The following is a 22257-nucleotide window of genomic DNA, read 5'->3' on the forward strand; positions in this document are numbered from 1 at the left end:
ATAATAATCACATAAATATTATTGATAATAATTCTTATACAAAAGAGACCAAATAAAACTCAAATACAATATACTAAACCTACCCCTCTATGTAAAATAAAATCTCAAAGGACAATAGCGAGGGGACTCTATGAAAGCAATTAAAACCATAAAGAAAGCCTACTGATCGCTCGCAGCTTCAAATTGCGTCTTCAAACCTGTCGCTGAAAGGGTTAAAAATTTGGGGTGAGAACCAAACCACATGTTCTTAGTAGAAGTGGAGAATACCGTGAAAGTAAAGAATAAAGCGCAAATAGTTAATTTCATTTAGAGACATTGAAAAGAAAACTACTTTCATTCGCAGTATTCATCGCTCGCCTTATATAAACTTCTTTTGAAAACCAATGGCTCAACTTTCAAAAAATCTAAAACCTTCTTTAGAAGCATCAATTAATTATCCAAAATCAAATACCCATATTTTACTTTATATACGTCTTAAAAGTTTTCCTAGACTGTATGAATGACTAATTTGTTCCAAGCATAGGTTCATTAAGTCTATACTGAACCAGCTTAATCTTTCATACTTTACTAAACCTCAAACACGAACCAATCACGGCCTTAGGCCCAAGCAATTCAATCAACACCCAATCCACTACAACCCAGCCAATCAGATACAAACACAAGTAAAGAGATTCAAACACAAGTAAGAGCAATTACATCAAGTATAGCAATTAGCAGTTAAACAGAATTATTCACATAGGCAAACCAATTACGATATACACACCCAAACAATGTCACATAGATGCATATGATGAATGTCTAGTCCTAATACAGGCCATGAGCTCATGTGTCAGTTGGCTGCCCGCAATCCCGACATTTATCCGGTCACGAGTAATCCCGATTTCCCGAATACGATTTTCCGTTCCTAAATAAATGCGCATATGATAATAGCCGCTCATTTGAGACAGCCTCTGCTTACTGCAGGAAAATATATATATACTCTGCTCTTCTCTGGGGAAGCGGAAAATGGCTGTAGGTAACTTAGTTTCCCTACAGAGGCTCTGGGTTGCATTAAGCAACTAATATATATTAAATATAGCTCTGGGTTGCATCAAGTAACTAATATATATATATAAATATAGCTCTGGGTTGCATCAAGCAACTAATATATATAAATATACAAATATCTCTTTACTCTGCTCTGGTTTCTCTTTTCTCTGCATCTCTTTACTCTACTCTAGTTGCTCTATTCTCTGTATCTCTTTACTTTTCTCTGGATACTCTTTCATCTGTATCTATATTACTCTTTTTCTCTTTATCACTTTACTCTTTTGTAATTGTAAATATGCAAGCGGTACAAAACCCATGTCCTTGCTAGCAACTTTATAAACCAAATATATTTTCTCAAAAGAACCAATAAAGTTATTATCGTTAAACAAGTCTCAAGTATTCATTTTTGACTAAGTCCTTTTACTTTTACAAAACTTTGGACATAATCTCCTTTAAAAATAGGACTTAGCCACCCTTACGGGTTCCTTCGTTCTCAACATTTCATCAGCCTCTTTCAGCAGTTGCCACAACAATATATATTCTCAATAACATTTGATAATAATATAAAAAATCTATTTCTTAAATTCCATATCCAAAATAATTGCCAACACAACTTGGCATCCTGATTTTCATTTTGTTTTTAAAATATCAAATGAATTCGGAATCATGTAAACTTTATATCCATGCGACCATCTCGAATTAAGCTTTCTATTAAATCAAAAATCATAATTTTTTGCTGACTCTAGCTTTGGGAATATAAGCAAAACCATGACTGTTCTGCAGTGTTTTAAAACCAGAAGACAGCAGCAACATATAACATTTGAAATTTTATATAAAATCCAAATTAAATCCAACTACCTTAAAAATTAATGTGGTTACATATAACTCATCCAAATTTCTTTCTCAATTGGTTCCAGGGTCAGACCATTTTTAATGAAGGAGTTACGTAGCTTGGAAGTTAGGTAATTTTCTGCAGAATTCTGTTTTACAAATCATTGAACACAATCTCTTCCTAGTTCCATAACTCACTTATTTAAACATGGAAAATCCTGAAATTTAAATCTCATATGCTAAACATACTTAATTTTCACTTTCAATTGGTTTCATCTCAATATCTATCCAGGATCAAAAGTTATAAACTCCCAAAGTTACTAATTTAAGAAAACAGAATCTGGCTTTTTCTGCATAATGCATCATCCTTCAAAAATTCATATCTTTAAAACTACAAGTCCAATTGTTCTGAAATTTTACGGAATTAAAATAATAGGAAGAAAGTTTTATTTAAAATTGGTTCCATTTCAAAATTCAAACTGCAGAATTTCCAATAGAGGAATCAAGTTGCTGCTGTGTTAAACGTTCTGCAGAAAAACCAGATTTGACATCCATAATTCAAAAATTTACCATAAATCATAAACTTAATGAAAAAGTCTCAAATTCACCAGTCCAACTCCCTATATTCCCAAGCTTGATCCGGACTTAGTTCCATGCAATTCCGATAATCACAGAACTAGTTATAGCTTTTTCAAAGTTGCTGACTTAGTTTAGAAATTATGCAGAAAATAAGATTTTAGCATTCAACTTTGAAAAATCATAACTGATTCTCTAGTTGATACAAAATCTTCAAAATTGAGTTTTCACAATTACACTTAATATAATTTACTTAACACTTAAGTTCATATCATTTCAGTCACTATAGAGTCACTGAATCACTTTCAAAGTTGCTGTTTAATTTCAAGAGAACCTGATTTTTAGTAAACCATTTTGTATTCAAAATCCAACCCTTCCATACCCCTCAAAACCAATTCCAAATCAACCACCAACCAAGTTCATTAACATTACAATATACCAAATAACATCTCAGCGGCAACAAATCCAACATAACCCATTAAAATTCAGGAATTCTCAACAATTAGTCATCAAACAATTCCCAATCCACACAATCAATCAATATCACTAATCAACAATTCCAAGTCACAATCTCAACCATTTCAAATCAAAATTTCAGCCACAATTCAATATTCACATAGTCAATCAATTACTCACAGATGTTAAATCTATTTGCAGTTATTCAATAAACCTTGTAAGCATTCTTAAATTGAAATTGTTTTAAACCCCCTACCTCGATGTCGCAATCACATAGTTTAACGCAACAATCCCTGCTTAGTCTAAACTGGCAACTGCAGCGGCGATTTCAACGCAACCGGGACGGCGGCAGCAGCATCAATTCTAGCTACGCTCGCAGCAACGGCATGTTCGGCAATTTCAGCATAACACCATAATACTAAAACAGAGATATTGGCTATCATAATTAAAATAAGAACATAATAGAGAAACAAAATACCAAATAGAACAAGAGCAAGAGCGTTACAGGGTTAGGAATAGAGGTTCAATGTCAAAACAAAGAGGATGGTGCAGTCGCTTCTCTCCCCCGGTGACAAGTTCCAGCTATAATGATTCCAACAACTATAGTGTACTCAGGAACATTAAAGATGGGGACAAGGTCATTCTAAAGCAACAAAAGATTCATAGACAGTGACTCTGGTAACTAGGGAACAACGAACTCACCCATATGAACAGCAGCAACCAAGGTCTCCGGCGACGGCGGCGGAAGAGGAACGACTTTTCCTCTGCTGCGTCACTCTCAATGGCAGCGGCAGCAAACCCTGATGGCAACCGGAATAGGGAGCAACAATGATGAAGGCTCGACGAAGATAGCGAGGCACGATGGTGCAGGTCAGCATCTTCTCTTCGCGTCTCACCCTCAGCGAACGGCAACGGCGATACACGAACAATGGCAACGGGGCGTGGCTCGACGGCAGCTCCTTCCTCTCCTCCGTGGGTCACGTTCGCCTCTCCCTTTCTTCTCTGCGACAGCAGCTCGGCAGCGGCACCAAGCTCCATAGCGTTGTTCCTCCCCCTCTCTTCTTCTCCTTCGTCCTCTGTCTCCCTTCCTGTTCTCTGTTTTCCCCCATCTTCCCTCTTTCCCCTTCCTTTCTTTTCCCTTTCTGTTTTCCCCCTCGAGCTCCCCTGTTTCCTTTCTTTCCCATTCTGTTTGTGCGTGTGTTTTGTGAATTTAGGGTAAAATTAAGTTTTTAATTAGGAATTTAAGGTTAAGGTATAATGTATATGATTAATATAACAACCTTTACAAAATATTTGAGATAGAATAACCATTTAAGATTCAAATATAATACCATAAAAATTACTTCATAAAAATTACTTTCAAAACGCATAAGATTTTATTTATCAGCATATCAATGAGCTCAAACAATTATTTTTAATTTAAATTATAAAATAAGCATACTAATCACATTCTATAAAATACGGTTAAACTCGAAATATCAATTACCTATATTAAATTATATGACCTTTTATTATTTTTCTATCATAACTTTAATTTCAATTTATATATAAAATAACTAGTTATAACCAAAATTGTGCATAAATACTAATTGACTTAAAATTAAAGTATTTATGAAAATCAATTTAATCATTTCTAATAAATTAATCTTTAAGGGCTCAAATTAATAGAATAAATCATATTTATTCATAATAGAAATTTCTTAAATTTAATTATATAAAATAACCAATTATAAAAATTACACAAAAATATTAATTAACTTAACTCCAAATATTAATAAAACTAATTTAATTATTCTTAATTGATTTATAAAACAAGATATCAAATTAATAAAATAAATCGTAACCTTTTAAGAATAAAAGTTACTTAAATTAAATTGTACAATTATTTCTTATTTTCAATTACTAAAATTATACAAAATATTCCAAAATAACAAAATTACCTAAGAATATTAATTGGTTCAAAATGAATTTATCTCCAAATCTACTTAATTATTTCTAATAAAATAATTTCTAAAATTACAAAATTTAAACTTAACAAGATAAAATCACAATTTATTTATATTTAGATTTTAAAAAATGCGGGATGTTACAGCATTTGATGTGTGAAAAACGATCCAACACAAAACTCACCGGCAAGTGTACCGGGTCGCATCAAGTAATAATAACTCACATGAGTGAGGTCGATCCCACAGGGATTGAAGGATTGAGCAATTTTAGTTTAGTGGTTGATTTAGTCAAGCAAATCAAGTATTGGTTGAGTTGTTTATAATTGACAGTAGCTAAATTGCATGAATTGTAAAGGGAGAGGGAAAAATTGCAATGAATTAAAGAGAACAGAAAATAAAAGTGCTGAATCTTAAAGAACAAGTAAATTAAATTACAGAAACTTAGATTGCAAGAAATGTAAATAACTGAATCTTAAAGTGCAAGAAATGTAAATTGCTGGAATTATAAAAGGGATTGGGAGTTGGGATTACAGAATTTAAACAAGCAGAAGTAAATTGCAACAAACAGAAGAGCAAAAGATGAATTGAATTGAAATAGATCTTAAACAGAGAAGTTAAAGTGCTTGAAGAATTAAAACAGGAATTGACAGATGCTTAGTTGCATCAATTTGAAAGAATGTTGAAGATCTCAGGAGTGGAAGAGACTAGAAAACAAGTCTAGATCTCAAATCCTTCCTTGATCCAACAAGAACAATTGCAAAATGAAGATGGAAAAGTAAATTGCATAAGAATAGAAGATGAAGCAGTAAACAGAAATTGAATTATGCAGAAAAAGTAAACAAGAGATCTCAAGGTGAGATTGAAATAGAAGTTCTTCAATTCTCCACCCAATATCCAAGATGAAAAGTAAAGAGTGCTCAAGCAAGAACAAGGAAGAAGAGAGATCAATTCTCCTTCCTAATTCTCCAAGATCCAAGTTCAAAGTAAAAGCTCAAAATTACAAAAATGGAAATTCAAAGAAGCAAAAGAAAATTCCAAAGTAAGTAAAAAGGTTCCTCACTAAATCAAACTAGCTTCTATTTATACACTTCCTATTCTTGGATTTAAGAATTTGGGTGGGTTTTTAATTTGGTGAAGATTTGAATTTAATTGGATTTTTGATTGAATTTTCTGCCCATGGTGCACCTCCCAGGGGAAGGTTCGGCTCTTGGCAAGAGCTTTGGCCAAGAGCTTTGCTTCCCTTCCTTGTTTAAGTGCGCACGGTCCTTCCCTTGTGACAAGATAACAAAGCTCTTTACAAGAGCTTTTGAGCTCTTGGCAAGAGCTTTACTTGTCCTTGAGGTCCTTGGTTCAAGTCTTGGGTGGAGCACTTGTGGAGCTAATTTCCTTGGCACAAGAGGAGCGCCCAAAGTCTTGCTTCCTTGAGGTGCCCGGTTCAATCCTTGGTGAAGGAAGTTGCTGGAAATTTTCCTTGGCAAATGAGTGGCGCACAAAGCCGTGCTTCCTTGAGGAACATGGTTAGAATCCCATGGAGTGAAAACAAGCCAATTTTGGCTTATTTTTCTTATAAAGTAGCGCTTCACTCTCTCCCTTTGGTCCTTGGGTGATTCTTTCATTGCTTCTTTCCCTTTTCTTGATATTTGTGGCTGGCCTTCCTTTTCTTGAGCCTGATCTTGAGTTTGCTTGCTTGCTGTTACATCCTCATCATTGGCTTTCTCTTCTTCAACTTGTTTCTTGTCACTTTCCCTTGACTTCTTGGTTACTTCTTCATTCTTTACCAAGATCTTTCCACTCCTTAGTTGTATAGCTTTGCATTCCTCCTTTGGATTAGGGATGGTGTCTCTTGGTAGTGAGCTTGATGGTCTTTCCATGGCAATTTGCTTGGAGATCTGTCCAATTTGCCTCTCCATATTTTTCATGGATGCTTCCTGGTTCTTTGTTGTCATCTCTTGGTGCTTCATCATTTTATCCATTAAGAGCTCCAAGTTGGTGATCCTCTGAGAGTCTTGTGAGATTGGTTGGTTGTGGGGTGTTGAGGGTTGGGGATAAGTGTTTTGGTTGATGATTTGGTTATTGGATGGATGATGGTTAGAGTTGGAATAAGTATTTTGTGGTTTTCTGTATGTGTTTTGGTTATTGGTTTGCTGGTTGTTGTGGTTAGTATTTTTCCAACTGTTTTGGTTTGAGTTCCTTTGCCATGGCTGTTGAGTTTGATTATGGTTATCTCCCCATCTGAGGTTTGGGTGGTTCTTCCAGGATGGGTTATAAGTATCACCATAAACTTCATTTGACCCAGAATTTTGGTTGTGCATATACTGGACTTGTTCCTGCTGTTGGTCCTCTTGAATTTCTTCATTTGTCCCCCATGTGGTTGATGGTTGGCTTGTGGTTACTACTGCAACTTGGAGGCTATCAATCCTCTTGGCCATTTGCTCAAATTGTTGTTGAATTTGCTGATGCATCATTTTGTTTTGAGCTAGGATTGAGTCCACTCCATCCAACTCCATCACTCCTTTCCTTTGTGATGGTTGGCGTTGCCTTTGGTGAGCAAAGAAATACTGGTTGTTGGCCACCATATCAATGAGGTTTTGAGCTTCCTTTGCAGTTTTCATGAGTTGCAAAGAGCCTCCAGCTGAATGATCCAACGCTTCCTGGGATTTCAAAGTCAAGCCTTCATAAAAGTTCTGCAACTTATCCCACTCAGTGAACATTTCAGGAGGGCACTTCCTGATTAGAGCCTTGTATCTCTCCCATGCCTCATAGATGGGTTCAGCTTCCATTTGTGTGAATGTTTGTACCTCAGTCTTCAACCTAATGATTCTTTGAGGTGGGTAGAATTTAGCAAGGAACTTGGTTACTAGATCGTCCCAATTGTTGATGCTGTCTCTTGGGAACGACTCCAACCATTGAGTGGCTTTGTCCCTGAGGGAGAATGGAAATAGCAGTAGCTTGTAGCTGTCAGGATGCACTCCATTAGTTTTGACAGTGTCACAAATCCTCAAGAAGGTAGACAAATGTTGGTTAGGGTCTTCAAGTGGTCCTCCCCCATAGGAACAATTATTTTGGACCAAGGTGATGAGTTGTGCCTTTAGTTCAAAGTTATTTGTATTAACATTTGGGGTAAGAATGCTACTCCCAAAATGTCTAGGATTTGCAAAAGTGTAGGAAGCCAAAACTCTCCTCTGTGGTGGATTGTTGTTGTTATGGGCTGCTCCTTCTGGTGGATTTGGTGGATTTGTTAAGTGTTCCTCCATGTCCTGGAATTCTTCTTCTGAATCCTCTTCGCCAACAATGTTTTTTCCTCTTTCAGCTCTCCTTAATCTCCTAAGAGTTCTTTCGTCTTGTTCAAAAAAAGTGGGTATAATTCTCCTTGTACTTGACATACAACCAAAGCATAAGAATCACACAACACCAGAAAGGCAATAACACTTCAATCCATTGCTAAAGTGAAATGTTAGTTGACTTGAGCAAAAATTCAAACAGTTAGTGGGTTAATCAAGAGTTAAAGAAACAGAAAAGAAAAAAAAAAGTTCTTGATCTAGATCTCCACTTCACTTAATCATTGTCAATCTAATTCAATCCCCGGCAACGGTGCCAAAAACTTGATGTGTGGAAAACGATCCAACACAAAACTCACCGGCAAGTGTACCGGGTCGCATCAAGTAATAATAACTCACATGAGTGAGGTCGATCCCACAGGGATTGAAGGATTGAGCAATTTTAGTTTAGTGGTTGATTTAGTCAAGCAAATCAAGTATTGGTTGAGTGGTTTATAATTGACAGAAGCTAAATTGCATGAATTGTAAAGGGAGAGGGAAAAATTGCAATGAATTAAAGACAACAGAAAATAAAAGTGCTGAATCTTAAAGAACAAGTAAATTAAATTACAGAAACTTAGATTGCAAGAAATGTAAATAACTGAATCTTAAAGTGCAAGAAATGTAAATTGCTGGAATTATAAAAGGGATTGGGAGTTGGGATTATAGAATTTAAACAAGCAGAAGTAAATTGTAACAAACAGAAGAGCTAAAGATGAATTGAATTGAAATAGATCTCAAACAGAGAAGTTAAAGTGCTTGAAGAATTAAAACAGGAATTGACTGATGCTTAGTTGCAGCAATTTAAAAGAATGTTGAAGATCTCAGGAGTGGAAGAGACTAGAAAACAAGTCTAGATCTCAAATCCTTCCTTGATCCAACAAGAACAATTGCAAAATGAAGATGGAAAAGTAAATTGCATAAGAATAGAAGATGAAGCAGTAAACAGAAATTGAATTATGCAGAAAAAGTAAACAAGAGATCTCAAGGTGAGATTGAAACAGAAGTTCTTCAATTCTCCACCCAAGATCCAAGATGAAAAGTAAAGAGTGCTCAAGCAAGAACAAGGAAGAAGAGAGATCAATTCTCCTTCCTAATTCTCCAAGATCCAAGTTCAAAGTAAAAGCTCAAAATTACAAAAATGAAAATTCAAAGAAGCAAAAGAAAATTCCAAAGTAAGTAAAAAGGTTCCTCACTAAATCAAACTAGCTTCTATTTATACACTTCCTATTCCTGGATTTAAGAATTTGGGTAGGCTTTTTTAATTTGGTGAAGATTTGAATTTAATTGGATTTTTTATTGAATTTTCAGCCCATGGTGCACCTCCCAGGGGAAGGTTCGGCTCTTGGCAAGAGCTTTGGCCAAGAGCTTTGCTTCCCTTCCTTGTTTAAGTGCGCACAGTCCTTCCCTTGTGACAAGAGAACAAAGCTCTTTGCAAGAGCTTTTGAGCTCTTGGCAAGAGCTTTACTTGTCCTTGAGGCCCTTGGTTAAAGTCTTGGGTGGAGCACTTGTGGAGCTAATTTCCTTGGCACAAGAGGAGCGCCCAAAGTCTTGCTTCCTTGAGGTGCCCGGTTCAATCCTTGGTGAAGAAAGTTGCTGGCCATTTTCCTTGGCAAATGAGTGGCGCACAAAGCCTTACCTCCTTGAGGAACATGGTTCGAATCCCATGGAGTGAAAACAAGCCAATTTTGGCTTATTTTTCTTGTAAAGTAGCGCTTCACTCTCTCCCTTTGGTCATGGGTTCAAGTCTTGGTGAGTGCATTAGTGAGCTTTTCTTTCTTGATTTTCTTCAAGGCATGCCCAAAAAAGCTCTCAGCAAGAGTTTGGCTCTTGCTTCCTTCTTCCATGTGCTCTTGATAAAGCTCTTGGCAAGAGCTTCAAAGCTCTTGGCAAGAGCTTGGCTTCTGATTCTTTGAAAGAAAGCTCTCCACAAGAGCTTTAAAGCTCTTGGCAAGAGCTTTATACCCTTGTTTCTTGAATGCATCCATGCTTCTCCTTCTTTGAGCCACGCTTCTCTTCCTTGTGCCACGCTTTCTTTCTTTGCTTAGATTATGCTCCTTAGGCTACGCTTTTCTTATTTTTTTCTTTTCCTCACCTACAAGTAATCAAAACAACCAATCAAAGTATCACAAAATTCACAAAGCTTAAAATTCATTTAAAACCAATTAATTTTAGTTTAAACTTCATGATTTTGCATCAATTAAAGGGTGGTTGATTGATTCAAAGAGATCATGCAATTCCATTCCAAATTGCTTACTTATAATGCAAGAAAGTACATAAAACCTAATAAAAACAAAGAAAAAGACTAGTGAAACTAGGCTAAGATGACTTGTCATCAGCATTAGCTAGGGGCTCTGCCTCAATCCATTTTGTGAAGTAGTCGACCCCTACAATGAGGAATTTTTTCTGATGTTATGCTGATGAGCTCTTCTTGTGGGGCGATATGAAAGTTGGCATGTTTCTAACATGGTGGGCATGTCTTGATGAACTCGGTCACTTCTTTTACCAAAGTTGGCCAAAAGAATCCAGCTCGGAGTACCTTCTTGGAGAGAGCTCGTGCTCCCAGATGATTATCACATATGCCACTGTGTATTTTTTTCAGAACCTCTTTTGTGTTGGAGGTTGGTACACATTTTAATAGGGGTTTCAAGATCCCTCTCTTGTATAGCGCATTATTTATGATGGTGTAGTATTGTGCCTCCCGTTTTAACCTCTTCGCCTCCTTTTTATCTGTGGGGAGTGTTTCTATTTTGAGGTACTTAATTATAGGAGTCATCCATCCTTGATCCAGACCTGTTATGGTTAGGATCTTTTCTTCTTCTGAGATTGACGGGCTCTGTAGTATCTCCTGGATGAGGCTTCTATTGTTGCCCCCTGTTATGGTTAGCATTCTATTCCCGAGGTATGTGGCAGACCTCATATTCCCCGAGTTGTCTGAGCTGTTCTCTGGTTTTGTCCAAGTACTTTTTCATGGTGGGATCTTTAGCTTGGTAGCTTCCTGCTATTTGTGAGGTGACTACTTGTGAGTCGCTGAAGATGATAAGTTTTTGAGCTCTGACCTCCCTAGCCAGCTTCAAACCAGCCAGTAATGCCTCATATTTGGCTTGGTTGTTTGAAGCAGGGAACCCAAATTTGAGGGAAAGTTCGATTTGGGTTCCCTGGTTGCTTTCCATTATCACACTTGCGCCACTTCCGATTTTATTCAAGGAGCCGTCTATGTAGAGATTCCATTCTGTAGTGATCTCTGGTATGTTAGTAAACTCTGTAATGAAGTCATCCAGATACTGTGATTTGATGGCTGTCCGAGCTTCATATTGAAGGTCGAATTCAGATAACTCGACTGCCCACTTTAAGATTCTTCCTACTAAGTCTGTTTTTTGCAAAATGCCTTTTATAGGCTGATTGGTTCGAACCTTGATGATGTGGGCTTGGAAATATGGGCGAAGTCGTCAAGATGCTAGGATGAGAGCATAGGCAAATTTTTCTATTTTCTGGTAGTTTAATTCGGATCCTTGTAGTTCTTTGCTGATGAAGTATATAGGCTGTTATCCATTTTCATCTTATCTGACCAGTGCTAAGGCTATTGCCTGATGTGCTACTGCGAGGTACAATACAAATGGTTCTCCTTCCCGTGGCCGAGTTAGGATAGGTGGTTGTCCCAGGAACCTTTTGAAATCCTAGAAAGCTTGCTCCCACTCCGTTATCCATTCAAACCTCTTTCCCTTCCTTAGAGTGGCGTAGAAGGGGAGAGATCTTATTGCTGATCCGGCTAGAAATCTAGACAAGGATGCCAATCTTCCATTGAGTTATTGTACCTCTTTGACACAGGTCGGACTCTTCATGTCGAGTATAGCCCGGCATTTATCCGGATTTTCCTCGATTCTTCTTTGTGTGAGCATGAAACCCAAGAATTTACCAGCTTCTACTGCGAATGTGCATTTTGCAGGGTTAAGTCGCATACCATGCCTTCTTATAGTGTCGAATACTTGGGTGAGGTTGGACAGTAATGACTCCTCGCTTTGTGTCTTTACTAACATGTCATCCACATATACCTCCATAATTTTTTCGACATGGTCTGTGAAGACTTTATTCATTAATCTTTGATAGGTGGCTCCTGTATTTTTGAGTCTAAATGGCATGACGATGTAGCAGTAGTTTGCCTTTAGGGTCAAGAATGAGGTTTTTTGTTGATCAGGTGGGTACGTTGGGATTTGATTGTATCCTGAATAGGCGTCCATAAACGAGAGGTATTTGTATCCGGAGGAGGCATCCATCAGAGCATCAATACTTGTGAGTGAATAAGGATCTTTTGGGCAGGCTTTGTTTAGATCGGTGTAATCGGTGCACATTCGCCACTTTCCATTTGATATTTTCACCAAGACGACGTTGGCTAGCCATAGTGGGTACTTGACTTTTCTTATGAATCCTGCCTCTAGTAGAGCTTGTACCTGTTCTTCCACAGCTTGTGATCGTTCTGGTCCGAGCTTTCTATGTCTCTGCTGTACTGGTCGAGATCCTGGGTATACTGCCAACTTGTGGCACATTAGTATGGGGTCTATGCCTGGCATGTCTGTGGCCTTCCAGGTGAAGAGGTCGATATTATCTCTTAAGAACTGTATGAGGGATTTCTTTGCGTCTTCTTTTAGAATTGTGCCAATATTGGTTGTTTTATCTGAGTCATCTCCGATCTGGACTTTTCTATCTCACCTTCAGGTTGTGGACAAAGTTCCTCCCACCCTCGAACTCCTCCGAGTTCGATGGTGTGGATTTCTTCTCCTTTGCCTCTGAGGTTCAGACTTTCATTGTAACAGCGGCGCACTGTTTTTTGGTCTGCTTTTATCGTAGCGATCCCTTCTGTGGTTGGGAACTTCATGCACAGATGTGGAGTCAAGACTACTGCGCTGAACTGATTTAGCGTTGTCCGACCTATCAAGGCATTGTAGGCTAAACTCACGTCGACCACGATGTAGTCTATGTTGAGTGTCTTTGACCGGTTTCCTTTCCCGAAGGTTGTGTGCAGTGAGATGTATCCAAGTGGTTGGATTGGAGTGTCTCTTAGTCCGAATAAGTTGTTCGGATATGCTTTGAGTTCTTTTTCCCCTAGGCCGAGTTTGTCGAAGGCGGTTTTGAACAGGATGTTAGCCGAGCTTCCCTGGTCCACTAATGTGCGGTGGAGATTGGTGTTGGCCAATATGTAGTGATGACCATGGGATCGTCATGTCCCGAGATGACGCCAGCTGCGTCCTCTTTGGTGAAGGTGATAGTGGGGAGGTCGGGTGCTCCACCTCCTCCCTCAACATGATATACTTCTTTCAGATGTCTTTTGCGAGATGATTTGGATATTCCTCCTCCCACAAATATTCCGTGTATCATGTGGACGTGTCTCTCCAGGGTATGAGGCGGTCGTTCAGTTCGTCCGACCTCTTCGTCCCTTCTTCTTTTTCTTGGCTCATCTGTTTTGCTGGCTAAGTACTGATCTAGTCGCCCCTCTCTTACTAGTTTTCTATGACATTTTTCAAATCGAAGCACTCATTGGTAGGATGTCCATAGATTTGATGGTATTCACAGTATTCTGTCCGATTTCTTCCTCCTTTCTTGCTTTTGAGTGGGCGAGGTGGGGGTATCTTTTCAGTATGACATACTTCTCGATAAACATCTACAAGAGACACCCAAAGAGGGGTGTAATTGTGGTATTTCTTAATCTTTTCTCCATGCTGTTCTTCTTTTTTCTTGGACTCTTTATTCTTATCTCGGGAGGAGTAGGAGAATCCAGACTTTGAGGTCTCTCCTAGTTGGGTGTTTTCCTCCATGTTGATGTACTTCTTTGCTCTTTCTTGCACTTCATTCAGAGATGTGGGATGTTTTTTGGATATGGAGTGACTAAAAGGTCCCTCTCGCAAGCCATTGATGAGACCCATAATGGCTGCTTCTATTGGTAGGCTTTGTATGTCTAGACATGCTTTGTTGAATCTTTCCACGTAGCTACGAAGACTTTCCCGATCTCCTTGCTTGATCCCTAGTAGGCTTGGGGCGTGTTTAGTTTTATCCTTCTGAATGGAGAATCTGGTTAGAAATTTTTTGGCTAAGTCGTTAAAGCTTAAGATGGACCTGGGGGGCAGATTGTCGAACCATTTAATTTCTGTCTTCGTCAAGGTAGTCGGGAAGTCTTTGCACCGAATTGCATCTGAGGCATCGATGAGATACATTCTACTTCTGAAGTTGCTGAGATGATGGCTGGGGTCTGATGTGCCATCGTACAGAGTCATGTCAGGGGGTTTGAAATCTTTTGGGATTTTGGCCTTCATGATCTCTTTGGTGAATGGGTCTTGATCCTTGCGGGGGCTATCTTCATAATTGGATTGGGTAGTTTTAGCTTTGAGGTTGGCTTGAAGCTTTAGGATCTTGTCCTCTGACTCTCGGCGTCGCCTAGCTTCCCTTCGTAGGTCTCTCTTGGCTTCCCTTTGATATTCGACCTCTTTTTTGAGTTGTTTGAGGCGATCTTAAAGTGCCTCCATGACTCCTGTGCTTGGCGAATTCTTGTCTTTATTAGGCTGAGTAGTATCGTCTGGTGTGATGTCCGCGTTCTTATGTGGCGTTCTATTCTCCAAATCAGAATTGTGGTCGTTGTCAAGGTTGTGCACCATGATGATGGGATGACTTCCAGGTCCCCGGCAACGGCGCCAATGTTCCGAGGGTTACCTGAAACTGTTAGGTGTATCTCGGATGAGATCTGTGGTGGTGGCCAGAGCTGATGTGTCCGACTTGTTGATTTTGATGGAGCTGCTGATCCTTTATCACCGGAGGGGAATGGTACCTACAAGGGACTCCGATGCCTAAGTTAGCATGGGTTTAAAGCAGGTATTTTGTAGATTCAAAGTATGAGTTATACCTGGGTGCTCCAGCATATTTATAATGTTGTAGAGTGATCTTTTTCCTGGAGATAAGATAGTTATCTTATCTTATCTTCTATGTGGAAACCGCCCTTATCTCTCTAGGCTTGAGCTGCCTTTGGACTTGGGTCGTGTTCCACTGTTGGGCCCTTTTCTGGGCTTCCTGGTGACTTGGCCAAACTCTTTTAAAGAGGTCGGGTAGTTCTGACCTGAAGAGATCGGTCGATTTATCCTGGGTCGGACAGCTCGACCCAGGGTATGAACACTACTCTTTATAGTTACATTGTTCTTACACTTTCTTATAATTCAAGTTATAGTTCAATTTCATTTCTCTTTTGCACCTTCTATTTCTTGTTGATGAATTTCATGATTGATGATTGTTACATGCTTTCTTGAGTTTTAATTTTTGATTGAGATCATTTGTTGCTTTTGGTTCCAAGCTTCTTTCTCATTTTTCCCATGTTTAAGGTTTTTACCCACCAAGTGTTTGACAAAATGTCAAGTATGATTTTGGGCTAGTTTTCCATCTCTTGGCTTGGGGAAAGTGAGCAATTGGGTTCCTAGAGTTGGAATGTCCAACATTTAGTGTTAATTTTGGATTGTTAATTGTTCTTGTTCCCACTAACGCTATATTGTTGCTAAGGCAATTAGCAAGCAATTTAGGATTTGTGGGTTAAGAACACTTATGCTCATTTAACTTTCTCTACGATGTGAGGGTTGATCAAGTGAGATTGATCCATTCTAGTTGGCATAGTTGTGGTTCCAACAAGAAAAGGACCCTTAGCTCACTCCAAACCAAGATACCTTTAATGCTTATATTCCTTTATACACATCACATTAGTTCCTTTTACACTTTACTTGTCTATATTGCATAGTTACTTCTTTGATTCCTTTATTAGTTCATTTATTACAATTTTGCATGTTCTTTCGTTGCTTTATATGTTTATCTATTTATTGAAAATCCCATGATCCTCACAACCAAGATTGCACACTCATTGGTCTCAAGTGTCCTTGGGAGACGACCCAGGAATTGAATTGGTTTTCAATTGTGACATATCCTTTGTGTTCATACCCTGGGTTGAGCTATCCGACCCGGGATGATCGGTGACAAAGCAACCGACCTCTTCAGGTCAAGCTATCCGACCTCTTCTCAAAGAGGTCGGCCAAATCGACAGGAAAGCCCAATAAAGGGCCCAAGAGGAACACGACCCAAATCCAAAGGCCGTCTAAGCCTATAGAGATAAGGGCGGTTCCCTTAAAGATAAGCTGACCTCAAAGATAAAGATAAGATAAGATAACTAACTTATCTTATCTAAAAAGGTCACTCTACAACCACTATAAATACACTAGAGCACCCAAGTATAACTCATACTCTGATTCTACATAAAACCTGTTTAATACCCATGCTAACTTAACCATCGGATTCTTTTGCAGGTACCCCCCACCCTCCGGTGACCAAAGATCAGAAGTGTAGCCAATCCAGCAAGTCGGACACAACAGCTCCGGCTGCCACCAGCCAGCCGGACACGTCATCTCCGACCAGTACTGAAGATCCCATCCGAGATCGACCTACAGTTTCAGGTAACCCTCGGAACATTGGCGCCATTGCCGGAGAACCTGGAAGTCATCCCAACACCATGGCGGACGGCCATGACAACGACCACGATTCAGATCTAGAAAACAGAACGCCGCACAAGAATGCAGACACTACGCTGAAGGATACTCCAGAATCCAACGGGGACAAAAACTCATCAAATCCCGGGGTAATAGAAGCACTTCAAGATCACTTAAAGCAACTTGAAAAAGAAACCCAACTACAACAAGAGGTTGGGAAGGATCTTCAAAGAGAGGTACGGTGACGACGAGAACTGGAAGACAAACTACTGCAATTATAAGCCGATCTCAAAGCAAAAGCTCCTTGGGCCACTCCTGAGAAAAATTGACGCAAAGAACAAGATCCATTCACCAGGGAAATCATGAAAACCAAAATTCCAAAAGACTTCAAACTTCTGGATATGATTTTGTATGATGGTACCACAGATCCCAACCATCATCTTAGCAATTTCAGAAGCAAAATGTACCTCACCGATGCCTCAAATGCCGTTCGCTGCAAAGCTTTTCCAACAACTCTCACGAAGACAGCAATCAGATGGTTCGACAACTTACCTCCAAAGTCCATCTCAAACTTTGACGACCTGGCCAAAAAATTCCTAGCCAGATTCTCCATCCAGAAAGATAAGGCCAAACACGCCCCCAGTTTACTGGGGATCAAGCAAGGCGATCGAGAGAGCCTCCGCAACTACATGGAAAGATTCAACAAAACATGTATAGACATACAAAGCTTCCCAACAGAGGCCGCCATCATGGGACTCATCAACGGCCTACGAGAAGGACCTTTTAGCCAATCCATATCAAAGAAGTACCCTACCTCCTTAGACGAAGTGCAGGAGCGAGCAGAAAATTATATCAACATGGAAGAAAATGCTCGGTTGGGAGATTCCTCCAAATCCGGGGTCCCCAAATGAGATAAAGATAAGGAGTCTAAAAGGAAAGAATATCGACATGGGGAGAATATAAAAAAATACCACAATTACACCCCTCTCAGGGTATCCTTAGTCGATGTATATAAAGAAGTCTGCCATACGGAGAAAACACCCCCAGCTCGGCCACTCAAAGGCAAAAGAGGGGGAGGAAACCGGAATGAGTATTGTGAATATCATTGAGTGCGAGGGCACTCCACCAACGAGTGCTTCGATTTAAAGAACATCATAAAAAAATTAGTGAGGGAAGGAAAACTAGATCGGTTTCTGGCCACCCGAGATGATGATCAAAGAAAGAGACGAAGGGACGAAGATATCGGACGAACCGTGCGATCGCCTCGTACACCAGAAAGACACGTCCATATGATACACGGCGGATTCGCTGGGGGAGAAATCTCCAAATCATCTCACAAAAGATATCTCAAAGAAGTATATCATGTCGAGGGAAAGGAGGAAGCACCCGACATCCCTGCAATCACATTCACTAAAGAGGACGCATCCGGTATCATCTCGGGACACGACGACCCCATGGTCATCACCATCATACTGGAAAATGCCAATCTGCACCGCACATTAATAGACCAAGGGAGCTCCACCGGTATCTTATTCAAAGCTGCCTTCGACAAGCTTGGCCTAGAAGACAAAGAGCTTAAGGCATGCCCGAACAATCTGTTCGGACTCGGAGATACCCCGGTACAACCACTGGGATACATATCACTACATACAACCTTCGGAAAGGGGAACCAATCCAGGACACTCAAAATAGACTACATTGTGGTCGACGTGAGTTCAGCCTACAATGCTCTAATAGGTAGGACAACACTAAATCAACTCGGCGCAATAGTCTCGACTCCACACCTATGCATGAAATTCCCAACTACAGATGGGATAGCCACAATAAAAGCAGATCAAAAGATGGCACGTCGCTGTTATAACGAAAGTCTAAACCTCAGAGGCAGAGGAGAAGATTTTTATGCAATTGAGCTTGGCAGAGTTCAGAGATGAGAAGAACTTCGTCCGCAGCCAGAAGGTGAGATAGAGAAGGTTCAGATCGGAGACACCTCGGACAAAACAACTAATATCGGCACGATCCTGAAAGGAGACTCAAAAGAATTACTAGTACAATTCTTACGAGACAATGTCAATCTCTTCGCATGGAAAGCCGCAGACATGCCAGGCATAGACCCCAAACTAATATGCCACAAGTTGGCAGTCTATCCAGGATCTCGGCCAGTACAGCAGAGATGAAGAAAACTTGGGCCAGAGTGATCTCAAGTTGTAGAAGAACAGGTACAAGCATTACTGGAGGCAGGATTCATAAGAGAAGTCAAGTACCCATTATGGCTAGCCAACGTCGTCTTGGTGAGAAAATCAAACGGGAAGTGGCGAATGTACACCGATTACACCGATCTCAACAAAGCCTGCCCAAAAGATCCTTACCCACTCCCAAGTATCGACGCTCTGGTAGATGCTTCCTCCGGATATAGATACCTCTCGTTTATGGACGCATACTCGGGATACAACCAAATCCCCATGTATCCACCAGATCAAGAAAAGACTTTGTTTTTAACGCTGAAAGCGAATTACTGCTACATTGTGATGCCTTTCGGTCTCAAGAATGCGGGAGCTACTTATCAAAGGCTAATGAATAAAGTCTTCTCAAATCACATCGATAAAATCATAGAAGTCTATGTAGACGACATGTTAATAAAGACACAAAGCGAAGAAACATTATTGTCTGACCTGGCTCAAGTGTTCGACACTATAAGGAAGTATGACATGCGACTCAATCCTGCGAAATGCACCTTTGCAGTAGAAGTAGGCAAATTCTTAGGTTTTATGCTCACACAAAGAGGAATTGAAGCAAATCCGGATAAATGTCAAGCCATACTCAACATGAAGAGCCCAACCTGTGTCAAAGAAGTACATCAACTCAACGGGAGATTAGCCGCCCTATCCAGGTTCTTAGCAGGATCAGCGATAAGATCCCTCCCCTTTTATGCTACTTTGAGGAAGGGAAAGCAGTTCGAATGGACAACAGAATGTGAACAAGCCTTCCAAAACTTCAAGGAATTCATAGGACGGCCACCTATCCTATCTCGACCACGAGAAGGAGAACCGGTCATATTATATCTCATAGTTGGAAGCCAGGCAATAGCCTCAACACTAGTCATAGAAGATGAAAGTGGGCAACAACCCGTCTACTTCATTAGTAAAGCGCTACAGGGATCCGAGTTGAACTACCAGAAAATAGAAAAATTTGCCTACACCCTCATTCTAACGTCTCGACAACTTTGCCCGTACTTCCAGGCTCACACCATTAGGGTTCGAACCAACCAGCCCATAAAAGGAATATTGCAGAAAACAGATCTGGCAGGCAGAATTTTATAATGGGCAGTCGAGCTATCTGAGTTCGACCTCCAATATGAAGCTCGGACGGCCATCAAGTCACAATATCTGGCCGACTTCATCGTAGAATTCACAGATGCCCTGGAAATTCCCACAGAATGGAATCTCTATATGGACGGTTCTTCAAATAAGACTGGAAGCGGTGTAGGTGTGAAAATAGAAAGCAACCAAGGAACCCATGTTGAGCTCTCCCTCAAGTTCGGGTTCCCGGCTTCAAACAACCAGGCGGAATATAAAGCGTTATTAGCTGGTTTGAAGATGGCTAAAGAGGTTGGAGCTAAAAAACTCAACATCTACAGTGATTCACAAGTAGTCACCTCACAGATAACGAGGAGCTACCAAGCCAAAGATCCCACCATGAAAAAGTATTTGGATAAAACCAAAGAACAGCTCGGACTCCTCGGGGAATATAAGATCTGCCACATATCCCGCGAACAAAATGCCCGAGCTGACGCACTCTCGAAACTAGCCAGCACCAAACCAGGGGGCAACAATAGAAGTCTCATCCAGGAAATGCTACATAACCCGTCAATCTCAGAAGAAAAAAAGATCCTAGCCATAACAGATCGGGATCAAGGATGGATGACTCCCATAATTAACTACCTCAAAGCAAAAACACTCCCCACGGATGAAAAAGAGGCGAAGAGGGATCTCAATACCACTACTAAAATGTGTGCCGACCTCCAACACAAGGGATGTTTTAGAAGAAGTACACAGTGGTATTTGTGGCAATCATCTCGGGGCACAAGCTCTCACCAAAAAGGTACTGCGGGCGGGATTCTACTGGCCAACCCTACAGAAAGAGGCTATAGAATTTGTAAAGACATGTCCACCATGTCAGAAACATACCAACTTCCACATCGCCCCACCAGAAGAGCTCATCAGTGTAACCTTGCCCTGGCCATTTGCAAAATGGGGACTTGATCTTCTCGGACCCTTTCCCCAGGGATCAGGACAAGTAAAATTCCTCATAGTCGGAGTAGACTATTTTACAAAATGGATTGAGGCAAAGCCCCTAGCCAACGCCACCGCTCAAAGAAGCCGGAAATTCCTATACAGGAATATTGTCACGAGGTTCGGGGTTCCATACTCCATCACCACAGACAATGGCACTCAATTCACAGACGCAGGCTTCAGGAGACTAGTAGCCGACTTGAATATAAAGCACCAGTTCACCTCCGTCGAACACTGGTGTGCAGAAATTGTGATTACACTTTGATTATGTAAAATTCATCGCTCTTTCTTTCCCTGGTAATGGCGCCAAAAACATGATGCCAATACCACGGTTCACAACTTCGCACAACTAACCAGCAAGTGCACTAGGTCGTCCAAGTAATACCTTACGTGAGTAAGGGTCGAATCCCACAGAGATTGTTGGTATGAAGCAAGCTATGGTCACCTTGTAAATCTCAGTCAGGCAGATATAAATTGATAATGGTGTTTTCGAATAATAATTAAATAAACATAGAATAAAGGATAGAAATACTTATGTAAATCATTGGTGAGAATTTCAGATAAGTGAATAGAGATGCTTTCGTTCCTCTGAACCTCTGCTTTCCTGCTATCTTCATCCAATTAGTCTTACTCCTTTCCATGGCTGGCTTTATGTGATGCATCACCATTGTCAATGGCTACTTTCGGTCTTCTCTCGGGAAAATGATCCAAATGCCCTGTCACGGCACGGCTAATTGTCTGGAGGCATCACCCTTGTCAATGGTTTACATCCTATCCTCTCAGTGAAAATGGTCAACGCACCCTGTCACGGCACGGCTATTCATCTGTCTGTTCTCGATCATGCTGGAATAGGATTTACTATCCTTTTGCGTCTGTCACTACGCCCAGCAATCGCGAGTTTGAAGCTCGTCACAGTCATTCAATCATTGAATCCTACTCGGAATACCACAGACAAGGTTTAGACTTTCCGGATTCTCTTGAATGCCGCCATCATTCTAGCTTACACCACGAAGATTCTGATTAAGAGATCTAAGAGATACTCATTCAATCTAATGTAGAACGGAAGTGGTTGTCAGGCACGCGTTCATAGGGAATGATGATGATTGTCACGTTCATCACATTCAGGTTGAAGTGCGAATGAATATCTTAGAAGTGAAATAAGATGAGTTGAATAGAAAACAGTAGTACTTTGCATTAATCTTTGAGGAACAGCAGAGCTCCACACCTTAATCTATGGAGTGTAGAAACTCTACCGTTGAAAATACATAAGTGAAAGGTCCAGGCATGGCCGAATGGCCAGCCCCTCTGA

General features: G+C 40.2%; 1 protein-coding gene across 1 annotated transcript; it reads right to left on the reverse strand.

Annotated features, from left to right (window-relative positions):
• Positions 1 to 3194: 3194 nt before the first annotated feature.
• Positions 3195 to 3930, reverse strand: LOC107625286 (uncharacterized). Its single transcript, XM_088502888.1, has 3 exons — positions 3595 to 3930; positions 3429 to 3474; positions 3195 to 3328 (listed from the first exon to the last, which is right to left on the reverse strand). Exons 1-3 carry the CDS (start codon positions 3928 to 3930, stop codon positions 3195 to 3197), a joined length of 516 nt encoding a protein of 171 aa, XP_088359014.1.
• Between the last annotated feature and the right edge of the window lie 18327 nt (positions 3931 to 22257).

Source organism: Arachis ipaensis, chromosome B1 (genome assembly GCF_059453495.1).
Source record: "Arachis ipaensis isolate K30076 ecotype BB chromosome B1, ASM5945349v1, whole genome shotgun sequence".
Taxonomy (NCBI): Eukaryota; Viridiplantae; Streptophyta; class Magnoliopsida; order Fabales; family Fabaceae; genus Arachis; species Arachis ipaensis.